The following is a 22397-nucleotide window of genomic DNA, read 5'->3' on the forward strand; positions in this document are numbered from 1 at the left end:
CTGGAGATGAATGAAGTGTGTTAAATATTCATATAATCAACATAGGGTGACATTTGATAAACTTTATGAGTAAACTTTTGCGGTAAACTTCAGCAGTAAACTTTATCATTCAAATTGTTTTTGTGTGTTGATGTTATAATGACCGTAAGCATAACTTGTAATACCATTATTATAAATATATCTTTTATCGTCGAAGCATGACAATGACACTTTATTCAGCTCATAGTTTCCTAGTTGATGATAATTGCTTCTAATTGTTTTCATTGTACGATACATTTGTTTTTTATTGAATAAAGTTTGTTTGAAGTCTTCATGCTTGATATTTTTTTGATCTACAATCCTTTTAATTCCTGTTTTATTATTTTGATCATTGTTTTTGATATAAGAATACATTTTACTTCGTAAGCCTATGAATTCAGTGATTGGAATTCCAGCAGCTTCATCTTTGAATTTTCCAATAACTTTCTTATTTGTTTTATCATAGAATTGACTATTTTCAGTATAATCACTGAAATCAAATTTATTTTTGTCATTAAAAAAGTCTTGATACACATCATTAGTTTCAATTTCATAGGTGTGTGAATCTGTGTCTGTGAATAATAATTTTGCTTTATGATTCTACTTTTGTTTGATATAATTATAATGAAAATCATACATTAGCATTTTGCTTAGATCTAAAATACACTTTGCAACATAAGCTGGTCTATTTAGGGTTAGTGTTTCTTTAATCTTATGAATAGCTACTAGATTTTCATTGAAGATTTTGCAACTAACAGAAGTCGGTTTTGATGTTAATTTCAACAGTTTTTTCTCATCCATAATGAGTCTGACATCAACACGCTTACATAAATTTTCCATTGTTTTTCCAAATACACTGTTGTTCATGAGTTTGAAGAAATCTTTTTCAAAAGCATTTTAGCATTTGTTCTTTTCTGTATTAAAGTCAATATACTGCTTTAGCCAAGGTGATTAATCAAATTCTAATACTTTATGAACTTTTGTTATTTTAAGACCTAAATCGAGATATAATTGTAGATTTCTGTAATGAAGAACATACTTTTCTTCATTGTTTAATGTAGGAATAAGCTTTTTAACAAGATTAGTAGAAATATTATATTTCTCAGAAATTGTTTTTGCATATTCAGATAACATTTCTAGCAACTTTAATTTTTTCTGGAGCTAAAGGATAATTTTTATGCAAATCATGTAATTTTTTGGGATACTTGAGATCAACTTCAAGAATCAATCCTTTTTTACTGTCATCTTTATATTTAGCTAGGTCAAGCTTATTAATCTGTTTTTCTGATAACCGTCTAAAGCTCCCTGTTGGTAAATATTGACTCATAGACGAACCATATAAATTGTAGCATGTAAATACATAATATACTTTGAAGGTAATTTGTCATCATATTTTTTCATGTATTTATTATTTGCTTTTTCATATTGATTAGCTATGTAACTTACTCCTCCTTTAGAAGCTCGTTCAGTAAACAAGTATTGATCAACATCCGTTATAAGTTCTAATTTAATATCAGTCATTTTAAGCATAGAATCCCAACTTAAACCAGGGCTTGAAAAATAATAAGAAGGATTAAGCTTGTAATATTTTAAACAAGTTTTTCGAAAGTTTTCAAAAACATCAGCCGACAACAGAATGTCAGATTTGAGATAGAAGTCGTGATATTCACCCATAGATTTTAAATTGAAGGTATGCCATACCTCTTTAGCATGGTTGTATTGATAATCTGATATATTTTCATCTTTTAATATGCTGTAAAAATCTTTTTTTGGCAATTCAGTTTCATTAAACGTTTCAAATGAAACCATATAATCATAAGGATAAATTCCTTTTTTTTTCATAAGCTGAAAATCATTTTTAAATTCTTCTTTTGTGTATCTAAATGCTTCATCAGGTAAATTATTTGTCAATTTTTGTAAGCTTGACCTCATGAATTGAAAACTGTCAATAAATGTTAAATGATTACCAAGAATAAAAGCCATATATTTTTCCATATTATTACAGATAGCATTAATGTTCATTTGACATTTTCTCCTTTCTTATTTTCGTAAGTGTGATTTTTAGATATTTTACCAATATTGTCGGTATAAAGTGACTATCGTAACCTCTAAGGTTATGAAATATAACTGGTATTTTATCAGTGAGTCTAAAATTCAGATTACAATCTTGATGAGAAGATCCTCTATATTTTCCAGTGATATGACAATGATCTCTTACTATAATGTCTTTGTTAATATATTTTTTATTACAAATGTGGCATTCATCAGATTTTTTAAAGTTTTCCTCATCTTCTTTTGTCATTTTTAATGGCTTGTTGAATTAGTACTTGATAACATTTTTACAATATTTAACTTCTTCAAGCATTTTTTCCATAATTTTGTATACAGCATTTTTATCTCGATAAATATGAACTGGTTTGCTATATTTATCATCATAACAACAAACAACTTTAAAACCATAGCCACAATCTGTATGTTTTTGATAAGCTTCAGTGTATCATTTATCATTTATCATTGTTAGGCTTACAAGCTTGTATTTTTTCTGTTAGAGCTTCAAAATCAGCATATATCACAAACGGCACAGGTAGTTGCTTATGAAAATTAGTGAATTTTATTTTTGAACCTTTTTCAGACATATTTCTTTGTGATTAGTTAAAACTTGTTCAGAGCTGAAACATTGCAAACAATACATGCAAAAGTGTTTTCTTTGTTTATGTTTTGTTTGATTATACATAAATTTATTGAAATCTTTGATAAGTACATAATGTTTTTGGTTTCTTCAGTTATTAATAATAAATTCTTACAATCTCCATACTTTTCTTTTGATATATAAATAGGAAAAGGTTGTTTATTTTCATAACCAAATACATTGATGTTAACACTGTTTTGTTTTTCAATTTTGTTTATTTGTTTAATAGTTACTGGAAATTCAATGCCTTGATTATCTAAATTTTGAATAAATGCTTTATCTCATTTTTTTATTCTTTGAGGATCTTTGTTTTGTGGATTAAGATGCCTTATATGAGCCCATAAAAAGCATTTATTATCGTTGTTTTTTAAGTTTATCAATCCTTTTGAACTATTACATAATTACATAATTCATTTGGTATTTTAATATAGCTATATCCTTTCATAGGTTCATATTTAAAGGGGCTAGGTCACGCTATTTTTGGGAAATTTGTTTAATTTTGGTCATTATGAGCTCCAAACGTCAAATTGGCAGAGCAAGAGTCTTTCATTTGCAAAATCACGGCCACATAACAACTGAGAATGATTTTCCAGCTGTGTAAATGACATTTTGATATAGACTGATATAAATTTGAAAAAAGTTGGGCTGACGTTTTTCAAATTTACCCAAATTCAATCCATTTCAATCCTCTTCCCTGTGTTTTGTTAGAGTTCTTCTATAGTTTTGAACTGTTATTTTGATATTTTAGTTAATTCTATGACCATTCGATCAGTGCTAAAATTGCCTAAAATTGCGTGACCTAGCCCCTTTAACAACATTAAGATAATGATTATCAACTAATTGTATAGTCCAACCAGATCCTTCTGAAATCCATCGAGCTACCTTGTTTAATATTTGTCGTTTCGATAATTTTAAAGCTAGTTCAATTTGAGTTTTGTTTATTACTGTTTGTGCTATGCTGTTAAAATAAGCTGATTTCATTGTTTTTTCTTAATGACCTGTTTTTTTTTTTTTTTTCGAATGTGATCTTCAATGTTACAATGAATTTTAGTCCTTTCATTTTATTCAAAATTTTTTCAATATGTTTTAACATCCATTCTCGTGTTTTGCAATTGAATTAAAGGTCTTTGTTGTTTTTAATGCTTATTTCATATGATGTTGTGTAGCCTTTTAAAGCTTTGTTTGTTTCTTTTATTATAGTTCTTGGTAGTTGTACAGGCTTTTTAATAACCTGTTTTTTAGTTCTTGGAGCTGGAATTGGTTTATAATCATCTCGAAATTCAAGTGGTGGTTCAATTATATTGTCTTCATAATTGTTAACCATTTGTTTAACACTTTTGCGTGGTTTAGGAATTGGTATTGGATGAGTGGAGTTTTGATTTTTATTTGTTTGAAGTATATTTATTAATTTATTTTTGTCTAAGATTATATCAATAAGTTCTTGTTTTGAAAATTCATTATAATTTTCCTTAATATTAATTTTGTTATTAATATTCAATTTGATAAAATAATTTATACCAAATCCATAAATATTTTTATCTTTTAACTTTTGTTTTTCGGAGTTAAAATAATTTTTCAGTTCATTGTATTTTTTATTTAATTTATTAGTCTGTCTTTTTTTAATAACTAAATCATTTTTGTATTGGGTTTGATTAAATTGTCGTATTCATTAATTTTGTTTTTTGCTTGTAACTTTTGTTCTTTTTTTAAATTTTAACTACGGCATCAATTTTTTTATCCATACCAATTCTTAAAATTTTAATAAGTTGTTTATAATTTTTATTATTAATCCCAATTTTAAGAACCTCATTATAATCAAGAATTCAATAGTGTAACCATCTAAATTATTTAAAAAATCATTAGCTTCATTATCATTCAAAAGTATATGTCCACTTAGAACGAGTTCAAATAGATTTTCATAATCTCTTAATTTGTTTTCATTCATTTCATTTTTATAAAGTTTTTGTGAATCATCAGTCGTTGGTTTAAATAAATTTTTAGCGTTATGAATTAATTTGATGCTTTGTTGTATTTAAGTCAATAAAATTATTTTCAAATTATAAATACGATCATTTATTTTCTATATGTTTTTTTGATTTTAAATGTATGATTTTTTCACTTAATTTATAATTTTTTTTTACATTAAGTGCAATACCAATTTTCATAATTAGTATCATTGCTATAACTATCAATATCACTATCACTATCGCCAGTTTCTGTTCTTGTTTTATAGCTATCATCCTTATTATTATCATTGTTATCAATAAATTTTTTACAGCGATATAAACATGACTTTAAATCAAGTTCATCTTTATTATTTTCAAAAAGAAGATGTAGAAGCAAAATAAACTTATTATAAAAAATATCGTATTTATTTAACATTTTATACAATAAATAAAGAAAATATTTTAATATATATTTCAAACATTAATAATTTCAACCTTCTTTTTAAATTTAACTTTTTTTTTTGTTTCTTTTTAAAACACGAGCATAAGCTAAGCAACAATTACTTAATAAACCTATGATTTGTTTTAAAATTTTCATTTATATATTAACATTAGATTTTTTATATTTCTTGAGAGGATTCTGTTTCAGTTTCATAAATGTTATCTGAATTAACATCAAAACTACATTGAGAATCATCAATAAAGCTGTCATTTAAATCATATCGATCTAATTGACTATCGCTTTGATAAATTACTTTCAAATTTAGATGAATATAAATCAATACTTTTAGAACTCATTTTATATCATATATACAGAAAATAATTCTATATATTTTATTTTTTATATATCTGTCAAATCTTTCATTGGTATCCAACTGTTAAAATCGTCACTATATCCTTTCCATTTTACCAAAGCTTGTTTCTTTTTATAATCTCTTTTTATAACTTTATCAATTCTAAATACATCTTGTTTTGCTTTATTAATTCAGGCTCATAAAAACTTCCTTGTATCTCTTCATTGTTGAGATCCTTTATTTTGTAAGTTATTGGATTACTGTATTGTATTTTATCAACTGTGAATATTTCTTCAGTCCAGTTTGGAGTATAACCTTTATCAAATGTTTTTCTTTTATATTTGCTCATCCTAACCTTATCACCAATTTTAAATTTTGGTTTGGATGATAATTGCTCCATATCACTGTATAAATTGAAATACACTATTCCTTCATTCTTTTTATTTGAAGCTTCTCTTGGTGACATTTATATTGAACTGTGTTTAGTGTTGTTATACTCTTTAAATATTTTAGACAAAAAGTCTAAATATTGTTTATTGCCCTGAACTGTAAACTGTTTCCACATTTTATTGTTAATTGTGCGATTCCATCTTTCGACTACTGATGATTTTTCTTCATTTTCTGTTGAATAGAGTTTTATTGTATTGTTAGCTAAGGGATCTTTTACATGTTTGTTATAAAACTCACTTCCTTTATCAGTCCACAAATATTCTGGTTTTCTACCATTTTTGAAGATGTTTTGAAATGCTTCTTTAACGGTTTCTCCTTGTTTATTTTTATTGGTACAATCCATCCATATTTACTAAAAACATCTATCAGCATAAGAAGATATTTGTATCCTTTGTTCCATTTACTACATTTCTGCATTTCAACTAAGTCTGCAGCCCATATTTCATCAATATGATTAACAATAACATTCCACCAAGTAAACTTTATTTTTATTGGTTTATGCCATTGTTTTTGCTAACTGTTGCTGCCAATTTAGGAAGTAGGGAGAAACACTCGCCTATCGGCTCGTGTTTCCCCTACACTTCTTTCGTGCTCTAGCCGCTTCCTGTGTGCTTTACAACAGAACAGAGCACAGTGAAGGCTTCTTTATTTGTTAATTATCAATACTTGCTGATATTTGAAAATAACCAGAAGTTTGTGTTGGTTGACATACTTCATATAATTCTCTTAAATACTTCCATTTTGATTCTTTCATAAATGAGCTCATGAAATTTGAATACACACTATCTTTTGGAATCAATTTTGGCAACCATAATTCAAATTTGTCAATTACAATTCTTCCGGCATCAGTACCATTTGCCATGTGAATCAATTCTCCATCTTCATTTGAAGTAATATTAAATTGAATTTGCATTGGAACTAGCATTTTACTTTCTAATTCTTCAAAAAAGCTGTAACGATTCAAAGGAATAATAACATTAATATGTTTAGCACCTCCTGTTCTATCATTATTAACAGCTTGAGAAAGCAATGTTCTTGACTCGAAACCAATATTGTTATTAGCGGTAGTATTATTTGTATCAAGGTACCATAAACTATTTTTGCCAACAGATCTTGAATAATCATCTGAATATTCAAGAAGATTTTTCACAAAAGTTACATTGTGAAGATTATCAGTATCATATACTGTTTTACCTGCAGATTTAATCATAAGATGCTTCATAAGGCTATAGGAATCATTAATTAATGTTATTCTATCAGCTGCTGCATAATCAGCTCAATCTGCTATTTTTTGTAACTGAAAACGAACTTCAAAGTATCCATTATACCAATCAAAAAATGAAGATCTATCATTTATTGTGAATTTGTATCCCTTTTTTTCTTGATGTTGATTATTGCCAGGAGCTCGAATAACATCATCTAATTGAAAACGAACATACTCGTTTCGTTGTAAATATTCACTTGTTCTAAAAGCCATTTTATACTATTATATTACATAATTTTAATGTCTTCTTTTGATACCACTACCTGATATTAAACGATTTAAAATCATATTAGTGTCTTCTTCTTGTTTTTTAATTGATTGAATAGGAATAATTCTTTCTTGTTTTGGCTTTGTTGATGAATTTTGCCTCATTTTAGAAAGTTGTCTCATAATTAATTCACCAGATTTTTCAGCAACCTTTTTTCCAATTTTTTCACCAGCATGAGAAATTCCTGATTCTAATGCTCTTTTTGCCATAGCCTTAGCTACTTTTTTGAAAACTGAAGATGCAATCGCTTTCATAGGTTTAAAAATGTTATCAATAATTATACCAGATCCTTTGTGTTTATATACAAATTTTCTAACTCTTGGATGATAAAATCTTTTGAATTCGTATGGTTTCATTATATTGTTATGTTATATTATTCTACTCTTTTTAAAATCAGTGATTATGATACATCAGCTCCATTTAAATTTACTAATCTTAGTTTTTCATCTGTTACCAACATTCTAATTGATGAAATGGTAGTTTTATTAATTGGATTAAAGGTGATTCTTCCTGGTTCTAGTGTAAATGAATGCGATGGTTGTAAAACGCTTGTACTAAAACTGTAATTTATATCCGTATCTTGACCATCAACTAAACTATCATTAATCAAATCACAATGGATATTTAATATGTCAGTATCTTGAGATAAATTAGAGACTTTAGTACCAACATGTGTACCACTTGTTAATATTTTTTTGTCAAAACCTATGAGATCATTACAATCTGATTTTGTTAAATCGTCTTACTTGAGTCGGCAAAACAATTGTGACTCTGAATGTTGTTGCATTAAATTTAAAGGATATACCGTCTTTCTTTATTATTTGTTTGAAATAATTATCAAAATCGTTGTGATTCCATACACCAGCTGGAAACATGATATCTTGAAAGTTTGAACCATTATTGATGCTATATGCTGTTGATTGATTTTTATAACTTGGATTAACATTAAACCATGTAAAACTCTTATTAATAATTCTATTTAAACCAATCTGATATTCATTATTACTTGGTAAAATTATTGGTCTCGTGAATTTTGTAACAAGATTTTCAGGTTTATTAAAAGGTTTTTCTTTAACAGAATAGCTTGATAATACAATTTCTCTATCCATGTATATACAATATTGTTACAGTAAATTTTGAAATACTTCTTATAGACTTTGTTATGTTGTGATTTATTAATTGTTGATGTTTTTAGCAATGTGTCTAATATAGAAACACCCATATTCCGCATTTCAATGCTTGTATTACCAGCTAAAAATTCACCAACAATCAATTCCAATTTTTTGATAAGCTGATTTGGATCATTGAATAATACAACATTTCCACCTCTCTGCTTTTTTTGAATTCCAGAACCTTTCATTGTTTTGACTTTATTTTCATAATGATTGATGTATGCATTCAATGTAACTCTTGCATTGTCTGTTCTTTTATTTACCATTTGTCTCACAGCTTCAGAAAGGGAACCACTTTTGAATTTTTTAGTTATAGCAGACTTATACCCTTTTAATTGATTTCTTCTTTTTTTAGCATCATTAATAATCTTAGATATTTTTTGTTCTTTTGTTGGTTGAGTCATTTCTTGTTGATTTAGTACCTTTTCAACAGAATCATAATTTTGAACTCCAAGATCATCCAATACCTCATTATCCATATCTAATCCGTAATCAACTTCATCTTCTTCTTCATATTCGGGAGGAAGATCTTGTGTTTCAGGAAAATATTGAGGATCAATCCTTATTTGTTTTTTACCTTCCAATGTATCTTTTAATGATTCTTTATAAGTTGGAGGCTTAGAAACAATTTGTTTTTCTTGCTGTGGTAATGCTGGGTCTTCAAATAAATCACCAAGATTCATATCTGGAACTTCATCTTCAATATCAATGCCATCATTTGGCACTTCACGTTATTGGTTTAAACACCTTTGAAAAGGATGCTTGACTTGTTTTTTGACCCAAATCATGCTGAATAATAGCATTTCTTACGGTGTTAATTTTTTCTCTTAATTCAGATATACTTTTTGCAAGTTCTTTCCATTTTAGTAAACTCATTTGTTATATTATTTGGTTACATAAAAATGGGAAATCGTATATAAAAGATAGCTTTTTACACAGTGTTCAACGTTGTGTTGTACATCATGTTAATGAACAAATTATTCTTTGAAATTGAGGTGAATAGTGGTAGAATATTTGCGGCGAGGTAAATATTCTGCCACTTTTCACCGAGACTGAAAAGAATCATTGTTTTAGTATATACTCACGAAGTGATCTCAACAACAATTGCAGAAAAAACCATCCAAAGTCGATTTAATTGGCATCTCAATTCATGCGTGGAAAACTTGCAAGTGGCACAAAGCATGCGCAAAACTGTTTACAGAAGCTTCAAACATGGCAAATCTAAGTAACCTTCACAAACAGCAAAGTGGTCATTTAGCACCGTTTAAATCAGCAATCTAAATCGAAAGTCTGCTTGGTAAAACATTTTCACCGTTCGATCAAAGTTTTTGAGGTTCATTTGAAATGGAAATTGAAAGTGCAGTTGGTAAAGGATCCACATGAAATGGTGGCTCTAATTGAGGTGAGCTTTAGTTTGTTGTAAAATGACCCGTCTTGTTTCCTTGCAACCATGTGGAACTTTCTGAAACATGTTTTTAATTCCTCGATTTCACTAAGAAATTCGCTTTGGTGGGCGACCAGCCCTACAACAGAGAATTACTCCGAGTGAAACAAATTGTTGCTGTGAAGATTGTTTAATTTTCAGCAATAAAGTTTCTGGAAAAACAAAGTCAAACACTGGTTGGCAAAAGTATGAACTCTTCTCTTACCTTTGAAAACTTTCGGGCCAAATTTTGTGGCCTTCTTTGTCTTCTGTAGCACAGCATCATGTTGTATTCTCAATATTTCCGATTCATAAATGCTGGCGAGTTTACGCCGGCCGTTTTGTTTTGTTTGGATCAAGAATTATTCACCCCGTAGGGAGTGAATAATGCTCAATTACTCCGAGATAAATTATACAAATAATATACCCATATGATATAAATGAGAATACCAAATTACAATTCGACTGATTATAGTGTTGAAAATTATAAACAGTTATATGATTTTATGCCAAATAGGTGCTTTTGAATGCTAATTTGTGGCCCAAGCTGTTCGGGAAAAACAAACACATTAATGCATATGATTTACAATTTTCTTTATTATTACAAAATCTATTTGTATGCTAAAAACTTAGAACAGTCAAAATAGCAAAATTTATTGAACATATTTGAAGAAATAAGTAATGACGTTGGTTATGATATAATTGAAGCATGTAACGACCAAATTATACCAGTATCTGAATTTACAGATGATAATCAAAAGCTGGTTATATTTGATGATTTTGTTTGTGAAAAAAGTAAAAGCCATTGATTGATTATTTTATACGTGGAAGACATAAAAATTGCAGTGTTATTTATTTGAATCAATTGTATTAAACTGCTCACATTTTTGCATTTATGAATTTCCAAGCACTAATGAAAAATCACTTATTTGCCGTGAAAATAATACTCCAAAAGAAGCATATGAAAAAGCAACAAAGGATCCATACAGCTTCATTTATATTGATAAGCCATAAAAAATTTACAACTTAAAACTTCAATGGAAAAATCTATTTAACTATATATAAATAAGTTATTCCAACGGCTTATTAGAATTAACAAGTACAAAAATAATTGAAGGCATACCAGGCGTTGGTTTTAAACTGACTATAGATGGTAATTATGATATGGACAATGAAAAATTAACTAATTTAAAACCAGGGCAACATGATAGTGATGCTTTAACAAAAAAGCAGATATACGATCACGTTAAGGTAAATGGTGGTTCATCTAGCCAACCAGTTGATTTAACTAATTATTTGAAAAAAGATGGAAGCGATAAAATGACTGGATTGCTAAGTATGGATAATACAAGGATTTTAAATGTTGGTAATAGAAGATATAATACTTATGATGCTTTAACACATTCTCAATTTGAGTTTTGTTATTTTGATCTTAATGTTGATGATGGTAAAATAGAAGCTCAGAATCCAATTGATATGGGTAATAAAGAAATAACCGGCTTACAAGATCCTATTCATCATAAAGATGCAGCGACAAAATTTTACATTGATAACTCGATGACATTAAAAGCTGATAAAGCGGAGCTAAGTAATTATATTTTAAAAAGTGGTTTGACAAGTAATCTTGATATGAAAAATCATAACATTAATAACGTTAAACAAGCTTTGTCTGGACGTCAAGCAATAAATTTCTCTCAACAAAGCAACGAATTAAGTAATTATCTTCATTTATCAGGAGGAACCCTAACCGGTGATTTACAATGTAATGATAATAGTATTTATGGAATTAAAAACGTTAGTAACGACACCTCTGCTGTTAATCGTAAATATGCAAAGGATAAACTAAACAAAAATTAGATGAAAATAAAGACATTAATATGGCTGGTTTCAAAATTCTGAGTTATAGGAAACCAAATGATTTAAATGAGCTTGTAAATAAATCATATGTTGATCAAAAAGTTCAAGCAGGTGGTTCCATTGATTTAGCACCATATCTTAAAAAAGATGGAAGTGTGGTAATGACTAATAATTTCAACGTTAACAATAATAAACTGATCAATGTAAAAAGTAGATGCTGTTAATTTTCAGCAATTAAATAATAGCGTATCACCTGTAACAAATGTTAGTGAAATTTTATATTTAAAAAAAAAATGGTAAAACACCTTTAACAGGAAATTTAAATCTTAATAATTTCAAAATCACTAATTTACAAAAAGGAAGACAAGAGACTGACTCAATAAATTTAAAACAATTAAACAAAAGTCATATAACATCACATACTAATCGTGAAAATGTTTTTCAATATGTTATGAAATTTAGTGGCGAATTTAGTGCTGATTTTGGAATTAACAGTGTTAATCTCGTAAAGAATTTTGAAGACATGCCTCATTTAAAAAAGACAGCATTTGCTTTTTGATTACAAAAGTCAAATCAAAATTCTGAATATAAAGGACAATTTGATATCAACCTTTTTAAATTAATAAGAGACAATTTTTCTTCAGATTATACTGTTGTTGTTGAATTTTACTTTAAAAAACAAGGGTTTCCAGTGTATTCTAATGAATTTATTTCAAGGACAGTTAAATTTGAATCTTTAAACATGATAATATTAAAACAATCAACAAAAAAAGTGTCAAACGAATATCATTATATTCGATGAATTCTGCAAGTGCAACCTGACAGTACTGCAAACCAAATTCAAAGAAGATTGTATGCGGCTCTGACAGCGACATATGATAACAACAGTCCTATAAGTTTGCCTTTATAACTTGTGGTAAAACCATGTTTATTAAATCGACTGTCTTGGAAACACCGTTTATATTATCTCTTGATATTGATATTGGTAATTTGTTTTTGAGTTCTATATCTGTTAATACATTCCAAATAAGTATTTTTTTATATAAACTGATGTTTTTCTAATTTTATACATATTTTCATAAAAATCTATGTAATTATTTTTAAAAATTTCATGATGTATTATTCCACAAACAGTACAAATCATTTAATAATCTATTTCAGAAGTTTCTTGCCCACAACAATGTGATTTTTATTGTTTATTTATTTATTGTATTTTTACAAAGCAAAAAGGACATATGGCATATTCTTTTAAAAACAAGTGGTCATAATGTAATTTTTCACAATACATTTATATATTAAGATACTAAAATAATTTTTTTAAATATTATTGTTTAAAGCTTACTCATAAAACCAATTTATTCGTATGAATTTCTGGGCATGTCACGCTATGTTGATTATATGAATATTTAACACACTTCATTCATCTCCAGATTATCAGAAAATTTATCAGCTGGTAATTTTTCTGATAAAAAATATCAGCTGGTAAATTTATGGGTACATTTCTGATTGGTTAAAAAATCATGGGAAAAAACCCTTCATTTTGTTTCCATGTTCCATTTGATTGATTATGCGAATATTAAAACACACTCTATTTGTGAAAAAGACTATAGAATTATTTTTTGATTAGATTTTAAGATTTAACTTCAACGCAAAATTTTTATGCATATTAATTAGTTTAAAATTTCAACGCAAAATCCCAAGGTCAAGTTTCATGCATATTATGCATATTAATTAGATTCTTGTTGTTTCAAGTTGGTTAATTTTGCACTTTGTTAAAATCGTGTTTGAACTTCGTTTTATTCAAATTTCATATTAATGCGCTAGTAGCCCCAACTACTGTACTACTTACTATCTGAGTGTCACCAGCATAACCATGAGCGGAAGGGAGGTGCTGAGAAATAATGTTAAGGATGTAGAGAGTAAATAAGAGGGCCCTAAACAGCTGCCCTGAGGGACTCCACAGTTTAGGTTAAAGTCGTCAGAAGTCTTATCACCGATAAGGATACGTTGTTTGCAACCAGACAGAAACGAGTCAAATCAATTTAAAGTAGTTCCAAGGACTCCAAAATCCTGTTGCAAAATATTCAGAAGATTGGAATGTGCAATGGTATCAAAAGCAGAACTTAGGTCCAAAAGTACAAGAAGTGTCACTTCCTTATTATCCATACTCATTAAGATAACCTTTAATAGGGCAGTCTCTGTCGAGTGATACTTGGAAACATGGAAACTGGACTGGAGCTTATGTAGAGGGGCATTTTTCTAACAGAGGACGAGAAGTTGTTGATGTGCATTCTTTTCCACTACCTTGGAAATGAATGGAAGATTACTGACTGGACGGAAGTTATTGTAAACCAAATAAAGTCCAGGTTTTTTTTAGTGGAGGGCTAACAACAGCTGTTTTCCAATTTTCTGGAACGTTACCACTGAGAAGAGAGAGATTAACCATCTCAGTGATAGAGGGCGCTAAGAAGTCAAGACAGGCCTTCACTAGCCACATAGGAATAGGATCCAACCGACAAGAGGCATTGGAGGATTCTAGTATAATCTAAGTCACTTCTCCTTTTGATAGCGGGGAAAAAATTCTCCAGATTCTCCGTAGGAGTAACAACAACAAGTTGAGGCTCTTGAACTTGAAACTTGCCAAGATTTTTCTTTATGATTTCAATTTTTTTGAGAAAAAAGGTTCCAAATTCATTTGTTAGCTTAGTGGGATCATCTTCTCTGGAGGAGCCATCTCAAGTGGTTCCCTGGATAAAGAGCTAACCACATGAAATAGCTTGCGAGAGTCACCTGCACACTGTTCCATCAGGTTTGAACAATAATTCACACGTGCAGATTTAAGAAGTGCAAAGTATTGATTGCGAGCTTTATGGTAATTATTCCAGTCGCTCTCTCTCACTCAATATGACAATATACTAAGTGCACTACCACAAAAATACCTCTGGTTGCACGACCCCAGAACCTCATTTCCATGCATAGAGACAGTTGAAATTTCTTCGTCAAACCAGTTTTGGCCGCCAAAACTGCGACTGCGTTCCATGAGAGGCAATGAAGCGCATTACGAACAAGCATTCCTGAAAGTTGTGATTCTAGTTATGGCTATTCATTTCCACAGTTTTAATAATTTTGGAGCAATTTTAACGATGTTGTATTGATCTTAAGTGGGTAAGATTGATTTATTTTATGAAAGTTTTTTTTCCCTCAGAGCGAAACTTTATAGTTGAACTGAGATCACTGCCCAAAGTGCAGAATGAAAGACTTTAACGTTTGAGAAAATTGTCTGTCCTTACCATTTTCCGTCCGTAAGTCCTCCTTTCCTGGAGACAGTTGCAACACATGTTGACGAGTTCACCTTTTTTAGTTAGTTCCCCCAACCACTCAAACGAGCTTGAGTATCTACAAGATCTCTCATGCTCAAATCGATAAGCAAAATAAGTTGTCAAAGCCGTAATGACACGTGAAGGCACTGAAACAGCACACTGACCATCAGAACAGTTTAGCCTTTTCCTCTCTGGTCAAAGACACGCCACGCTGCTTGTCACAACAGCTGTTGAGGACCGGCTTTTCTATTTGTCTAATCAGAAACTCCCTCAAACGTAATGTCCAATCAGCGAACTAGATCAAATTCTGTCCCAATTTGATGACATGGAAATGAGGCTCTGGGGTTGTGCGACCAGAGGTAGCTTTTTTCTTCCTGGATCTTTGATTTGGAATCACTGAGCGTTCTCTCCGATCTCGAAGAAGAAGTTCCTATAGCACCCAGGGTAAGCGCTTTGTCACTGATCAATTGAGTAAACATCATTCAGAATTCTTCAGAAGCAGAAACATATCCCTAGAAAGTTTAATTTTTTTCACGCGTTATTTCAAATAGTTGATCTCTATTGGCAACAGCTTCGCCAAAAAAACCTTCCTTAGAAAAATGAGGGAGTTGTATATAATGCAAACTTGTATCGATCTGAACAGTTCAAAATGACTCTCTCACTTTCACAAAACTGTGTAGTATTAGTAATGAACCATCTCTTTAAATAATCACGTAGGATGAATGAAAGTATAAAACATAACAGCTTTTCAGTTGTAGACTTAAAATCCAATTAAACACCCGATAGGAGTGAAACAAATTCAGAACAGATAAACTCCATGTGCAAATTTTGAGGTAGGTAAATTTATCTTCTCCTTCACTATTGCTTTTCCTTTTCCATCTGTTCTTTACCATCCTTCTCAGGAGGCTGTGCCAACCTGATTCTAGTTTCCTCAGTTCGTCGTCATTTGGTAGTTGCGCTTCGGTGCAGTAAACAAGTCTGGACTTTACACAGGCTTCTAAGATTTTTTTCTTGTTTCCATGGATACTTTATGATCAGTTAGAACGTATTTTAGATCATAGAATTTACCTGTTGCACTGAGAATTCTGTTGTCAGCAAAAGAGTCTTTTTGGTCACTGTACAACATATGGCCCAGGTATTTTAATTTTTTAATATTCTCAGTCTTGTTTTCAGAAATGTTCAGTAAGCAATTTTGTTCTTGAGTTCTAAATCATTGAAAATTTGTGTTTTTGTTTTCTTGAACCTTACCTGTAGACCATATCTAGAGCAAGATCTCTGTACTATATCTAGGGTAACCTGTAGATCAGAAAGATCTTTTGAGAAGATTACAACATCATCTGCATTCTGCTACAGTAGCCATCTAAATCATTTCAGTACCATTCATGTGTCCAGTTCTAGGCTGGTGACAAACTTGCAATGTACAATGTATTGAATAACCCATCCATTGGGGAAACGCTGATCAATTTCATGATCAGCGACGTTAAGTACCCAATCAATTAAATACAGTACAGCTTTCTATACCATCTTGTCTAGTTCCTGCTTCAAAGGAGAAGCCAGTAACATCGCCACAACTTCATATGTTATGTGTCTCGGTACCTTATCAAATACAGCAGTTAAGTCAATATACAATGCAAATACAACTCCCTCAGTGTTCTTTAACACTTGTCGCATGATAAATACCCCATCAGTTGTAGATCTGCCCAGTCTGAACCCAAACTGTTCATTCGATGTATGTTTACCTCATAGCCTTCCTTCAGTCGTCTGATAATTATCTTGGATAAAATCTTTGAGATGTTAGCGCCTAAAGATAGTGCACGGTAATTGCTTGCTAGTTGTTTACTTCCTTTCTTACCTGAGATAAATACAACATAAAAACGTGTTGCAATTTCAACTAAACCCTTGAGCACTGATCGTCATTTTCAGCAGCCTAAAAAAAATCTGTGTCTTATAGGATCACAATTTATCGCTATGGTTCTATTCTTGTCCTCAGCCTGTCGCCATTTTGTTGCTTCGTGCTTTTTTCAGAGTGTTTTTTCACTCAGTCCTCGTTTTGTGCCTAGTCTGCAACCTTCACTCCTCATTTTATATTCAGTCCGTGTTTTATACCCTGTCCGCAGTCCGTGTTTTATACTGACCGAGCTTTCTTCATTCCACATCACCTGATGGGGGAGAACTCGCAAGTTTCATGTAGCACAAATAATTTTCATTGGTTAAAGTTTAAAAATGTCAAGTTGGCAGAAGACGTCTCATGGAAGTGTTGGGTCAGACTTTTTTTTTCGTCATCCCCTCGCGTAACGTAAATGGAGCCTGATTGCAGGTTAGGGTTCCAGTAGTCACTGTGCATCACAAACTAATGGCAATGCCACTTTTTCACATGATGTCATGTTACGGCAGTTATGTTAGTATTCTTAAGTGATCCAATGGGAATTGAACTTCAGTCTTACACAAATGTTTTCTTCAGTTTTGGTTAAGACACGCGGCAGCTACAAAGGACGTGCCCTTGACGAATTTTTAAGCCTTTGACTTTCAATAGGTGTAATGATGATCTATGCATTTTAAGTTTTTAATAATATGGTAATGTTCTTATCACTTTTAAATGCTTATTATTTTTAGATTTTATTTGCTTATATTAGATTTTATTGTAATTGGTATGTGAAGACCCATTTTAATTGGATGTACCAATAAAGCCATTACATTACATTACATTACAGGGTTCTTGCTAAGTTTTTGCACAGGAGGTAAAAAACGAAACATAGTAGGTAACTTTGTTACCTGCCCCTGCACAGGCTAGCGAGCTCAAGTCCTAACTTGACATTCGTACCGATTGCTGTCACGTGCCAGCGGCTGCTAAGTTAATTTAATACTCAGCGAAAGGAAAGTAGGTTATGCTACATGTATTTCATTGATTTTCACTCACCACTGCTTTTCTGACGCTTTGGTTGAAAACTAAAGTCCGAAAGACCTTTCTGTCGTTTTCCACGCGTGGATGCCATGTTGCAAAACGTTTAATAATGGCTATGTGGGGTTTCCCCTGGCCGGGGGAGGAATGGGAAGGAAACATGGCGGACTTCGTTTCGAGCAAAATCAAGCTGGATTGCTTTAATAAATGGTTTATTTTCGAAGCGATAATATGTGCCAGATATCTTCACAGGATTAGTTGGAGGGGGAAAGCAATATTTTCCCATAAACGCAATGTAATTTCACCTTTGAACAGACGAACATTTGTTGGATAATTTCGGTAAATATTTCAGTGAAACAGCCGGTGACATTTACTTGAACAGCTGGTAAAAATAACCGGTTACCGGCTCTTAACAAGAACCCTGCATTAGCTGATCACGTGAGTAAATCTAAGAACTGTACTTCTGAAAGTGGTCGCTGCTCTTGCTCTTTTTTTCTGTAAGCGCTTACTCAAGTGGGTGTCATCTACTTGGTATTTGTTTTGACATAACTGTCACATATTTCTCTTGGTTGTAGTATGTTCACTATGAGGTTGATTACAGTGATGTTGAAATGAACAAAGAAGATAAAGAAAAAGATAAGAAAAAAGAGGAAAAGGTATGTTGATCAACCTGTATTGCTTACTCACAAAACTCACATTAGCCTCAAAGCAAAGTCGATCCCATATATACTTTATTTCTGTTTTCTTGCTACAGACATCTTTGACAAAAACAGCAGAGGGAGATAACAGAGTGATACTGTATCCCCCACAGGTATTTGGAGTCAAACATGTTGTTTGTTTGAGACACTGTAGGTAGAGTTAACCAAAGGGGTATTTACATGAGACTGGGACCGGTATAAACTTGTAGTTATATGAAATTTCTGTAGCCGTGTACATGAAACCAAGAAGAGATGCTTGGTGCCTGGTTTCGGGATGAAATGATATGTTTTGTCTATTAAATATATGACTGACTCTAAAGCATAAAGGCTTGAAATTTCCATACATGTCCAATACACTCGACCTGAGTCGGGTTGTCTTCACTCGCAGGCGGATTGAGTCCGATTGCGACCGGAACCGGAATTGGGTGCATGGCGCTTGATCAGTGGGTCCCCCATCAGTGAGGGTTAACAGGAGTGAGGGGGGTTGAAAAAGTTGGCAAACAGACTCGATCGGATCCGATGGAGACAGCTCTTCCTTGCAAGAGTCAATCGGACTCTCGGAAGTCAGTTCGCGCGTGACAGAAAATATGTCTCAGCCATGACGCGAAACAAGCACACGCTACACGTGAAATATACGTTGTTCTTAAAGCCATGAGGCAATACAAGCGCGCTACACATGTAACATTAGTCGTTCTTTAAGACATGAGGCGAAAGTCAACATCACGAAATATTGCACTCCACACTATACCTCGTTCTTTAAAGCATGAAGCTGAACAAGATTTTCACAAATCCAGGTCATTGAATTTCCGATTGCGACAGAAATTCTTGTCATCCAATCTCCGACAACAATAAATTATTAGCTTTTCAGTCAAATCCACTGATTTCAGTGACGAAGACAAAGATACTCTGCGTGAACGATAGCCTTTCCCTGGATGAAAACTTTCATTTGTTTTTCTAATTGAAATTGTGATTAATTCCATAAGACATTAGAAACTTCTATAGCATTCTGGAACTGTTCTAGTTAAAAGAGCTCTATATTGATTATATGTGAAATATAGAATGGTCAAGGTTATGACATTAGAAAGTTCTATAGCATTCTAGAACTGCTCTAGTTTGAAGAGCTCTATAGAAAATTCTATATCATTCTAGAAGCGCACTAGTAAAATGGTCGTATGTGCAAACTTCTAAAGTTCTGATTAAAGTCAAAATTTGCAGTTCTAGAGTTCCGATTTCTAGAGTTCTAAGTTCTAGAATTCTCAATTGTTATATGTTAGCCTCTGTGGGCTCTAGAATGTCTAGAGTTCTAGAATAGCCAGACTCTCTAAGTGAGTTCCAGAACGTCTAAACTGCACACTAGGCTTGGTTGATTTCACTGATTACCATTCACTAGTTTAAATACTAAGCACTCATTTAAGCAAAAACAAATCCCCATGAATACCATGTAACCACGTTATACCTCGACCGTATCCAAGCACCTTAAGTGAGCTAAAACGTTCCCCCCATTTTCCAAAACGAATTAAAAATGGACATGAAAACTTGACTAAACCAGGTATCGCTCTTTAGCTTTCACTTTGCGGTTCAGTTAACTACACTTTTCCCGAGATTATGTGAAGAAGAAAGCACTCGTTTACTGATTAAGCCTAAGCGCTCCTTTCAGTTATTAGGCCCCAGTAAGCACTCTCGAAAACGTTTAGCTTTCATTTTGCGGTTCGGTCAACTACACTTTTCACACAATCTCCGACAACAATAAATTATTAGCTGTTCAGTCAAATCAGTGTAGAAGACAAAGATAATCTGAACGCCTTTCCCTGGATTAAAACTGCCATTTGATATCCTAATTGAAATTGTTATTAATTCGGAATAACTGATACGTTATTTATTTATGAAAATAAGTAAGTGAAAACAACATTGAAGGATGTTTAACAAACCCAAAAAATTATTACTACCCCAGCAAGAACTTGTTCGCCGAACATCCGGCTCGGTGTGCGCTTGCAATGTCACTGAACCACCGAAGCCATCGGAGATATGTTCAGAAATGCACGCAACAACCAAAAATGGCCAAAAAAGAGAAAATGTTGGCGAATTTGGCAACTATGGCGAAAATGACAATTTTGCCACAATCGCCAACAAGGTAAAGCACAAAGCAGAGAGTGCTTAGGCCTAATCACTGAAAGGAGCGCTTAGGCGTAATCAGTAAACGACTGCTTTCCTCGAACCGTAAAATGAAAGCTAAAATTTTACAATAGTGCTTTGGCCTAATCACTGAAACGAGGGCTTACACTTTTGAAATATCGCTATAATGAACTGCCATCGCGGTCCGCAATACCGTAGTCGAGGACTGAAAATTGTTCAAGGGCAAGACGATCTCGTGAAAAGTGTAGTGAACCGAACAACAAAATGAAAGCTAATATTTCAAGAGAGTGCTTTGGACTAATCACGGAAGCGAGCGCTTCGGCGTAATCAGTAAACGAGTGCTTTCTTCCTCACAAGATCTCGTGAAAAGTGTATTTAAGTGTACTGCAGTGCTTTCTTCTTCACACGCACTCGTGAATAGTGTAGTAAACCGAAGCACAAAATGAAAGCTACAATTTTACGAGAGTGCTTAGGCCTAATCACTGAAATGAGCGCTTAGTCTTAAACAGGAATTGAGTGCTATTTCCTGTAGTTAACCGAACTGTAAAATGAAAGTTAACTGAATTGTAAAATGATTCGATCAATGCACTATAAGAACGAGAGATACATATCAACAAGGGGATTGATCGCGCTTTAAGAAACATTACTGTTTTTCACTCGATCATCGTGCTTTATGAACGAGAAATACATATACATCAACGGTCCTTCGCTCTTTTTGTTTGGCGCCTCGGGAAGGAGAAATACTGCGTATCAGGGCACCCAACGTCAATTTTCGTAATATATCTGTTTGGAAGACGATTTGAGATTTATAATTTTCGGAACATTTGTTGTAAAATTTCTTGCTTTCCTGCCTCTCCTAGGATTTTTGAACATCTGAAAAATGGTGTAATTGCTCATTTTTAACGGATTTTTACCCTAAAAAGGTCACCTAGAATTTTCGGGAGCCTTTTTTCTGGCTAAAATTTTCGAAAAGGTACGTTTTGATCCCTATAATTTTCAGATCACTAGACTTTTAGCTAGGAAATCCGAACAGATGAAAATTTTTTGGGGGATAAAAATATGCCTATATCTACCGTTTAAATACTAAAATAAGTTTAACAATGCTATGTTTAAGTGGTTTTGAACTATATTCTTGTTGGGTGGCCCTGGCGTATCCACTAAGCTCGGTGTCTCCAGTGCGTATCTCGGTATCAGCGTATCCACGCAATTTAGAGTAAAGCTTCGAGGTGGCAGGGTATTGCAGTTAAGCCGTTGACTTCACCGATAGGGTTTTTTTTCTCTTGTAATTTATTCGCACAATTTGTGATTTTCACTCCACTTTTCTCTGAAGAAATTATTTCTGTATGAAAAGTGGAGAAGCGGAAGCCACCAAGTGTGTTAGATGAGAGGGAAAACAAAGCTGAAAAGCCTTTTCAAATCCTCATGTCATTTAACAGTTGCACCGGAAATAACTGGGTGAAACAGGA

General features: G+C 32.1%; 1 protein-coding gene across 2 annotated transcripts in view; it reads left to right on the top strand.

The window, feature by feature from the left end:
• Positions 1–22397, top strand: part of LOC137999489 (N6-adenosine-methyltransferase subunit METTL3-like) — a 146895-nt gene that overhangs the window by 99863 nt on the left and 24635 nt on the right. For both annotated transcript variants that reach the window (XM_068845269.1, XM_068845261.1), the window contains exons 13-14: positions 18676–18756; positions 18855–18911. In XM_068845269.1, coding sequence (XP_068701370.1) covers positions 18676–18756; positions 18855–18911 — 138 coding nt within the window. The remainder of the gene's footprint in view (positions 1–18675; positions 18757–18854; positions 18912–22397) is intronic.

This window comes from Montipora foliosa, chromosome 1 (assembly GCF_036669935.1).
Source record: "Montipora foliosa isolate CH-2021 chromosome 1, ASM3666993v2, whole genome shotgun sequence".
NCBI classification, from domain to species: domain Eukaryota; kingdom Metazoa; phylum Cnidaria; class Anthozoa; order Scleractinia; family Acroporidae; genus Montipora; species Montipora foliosa.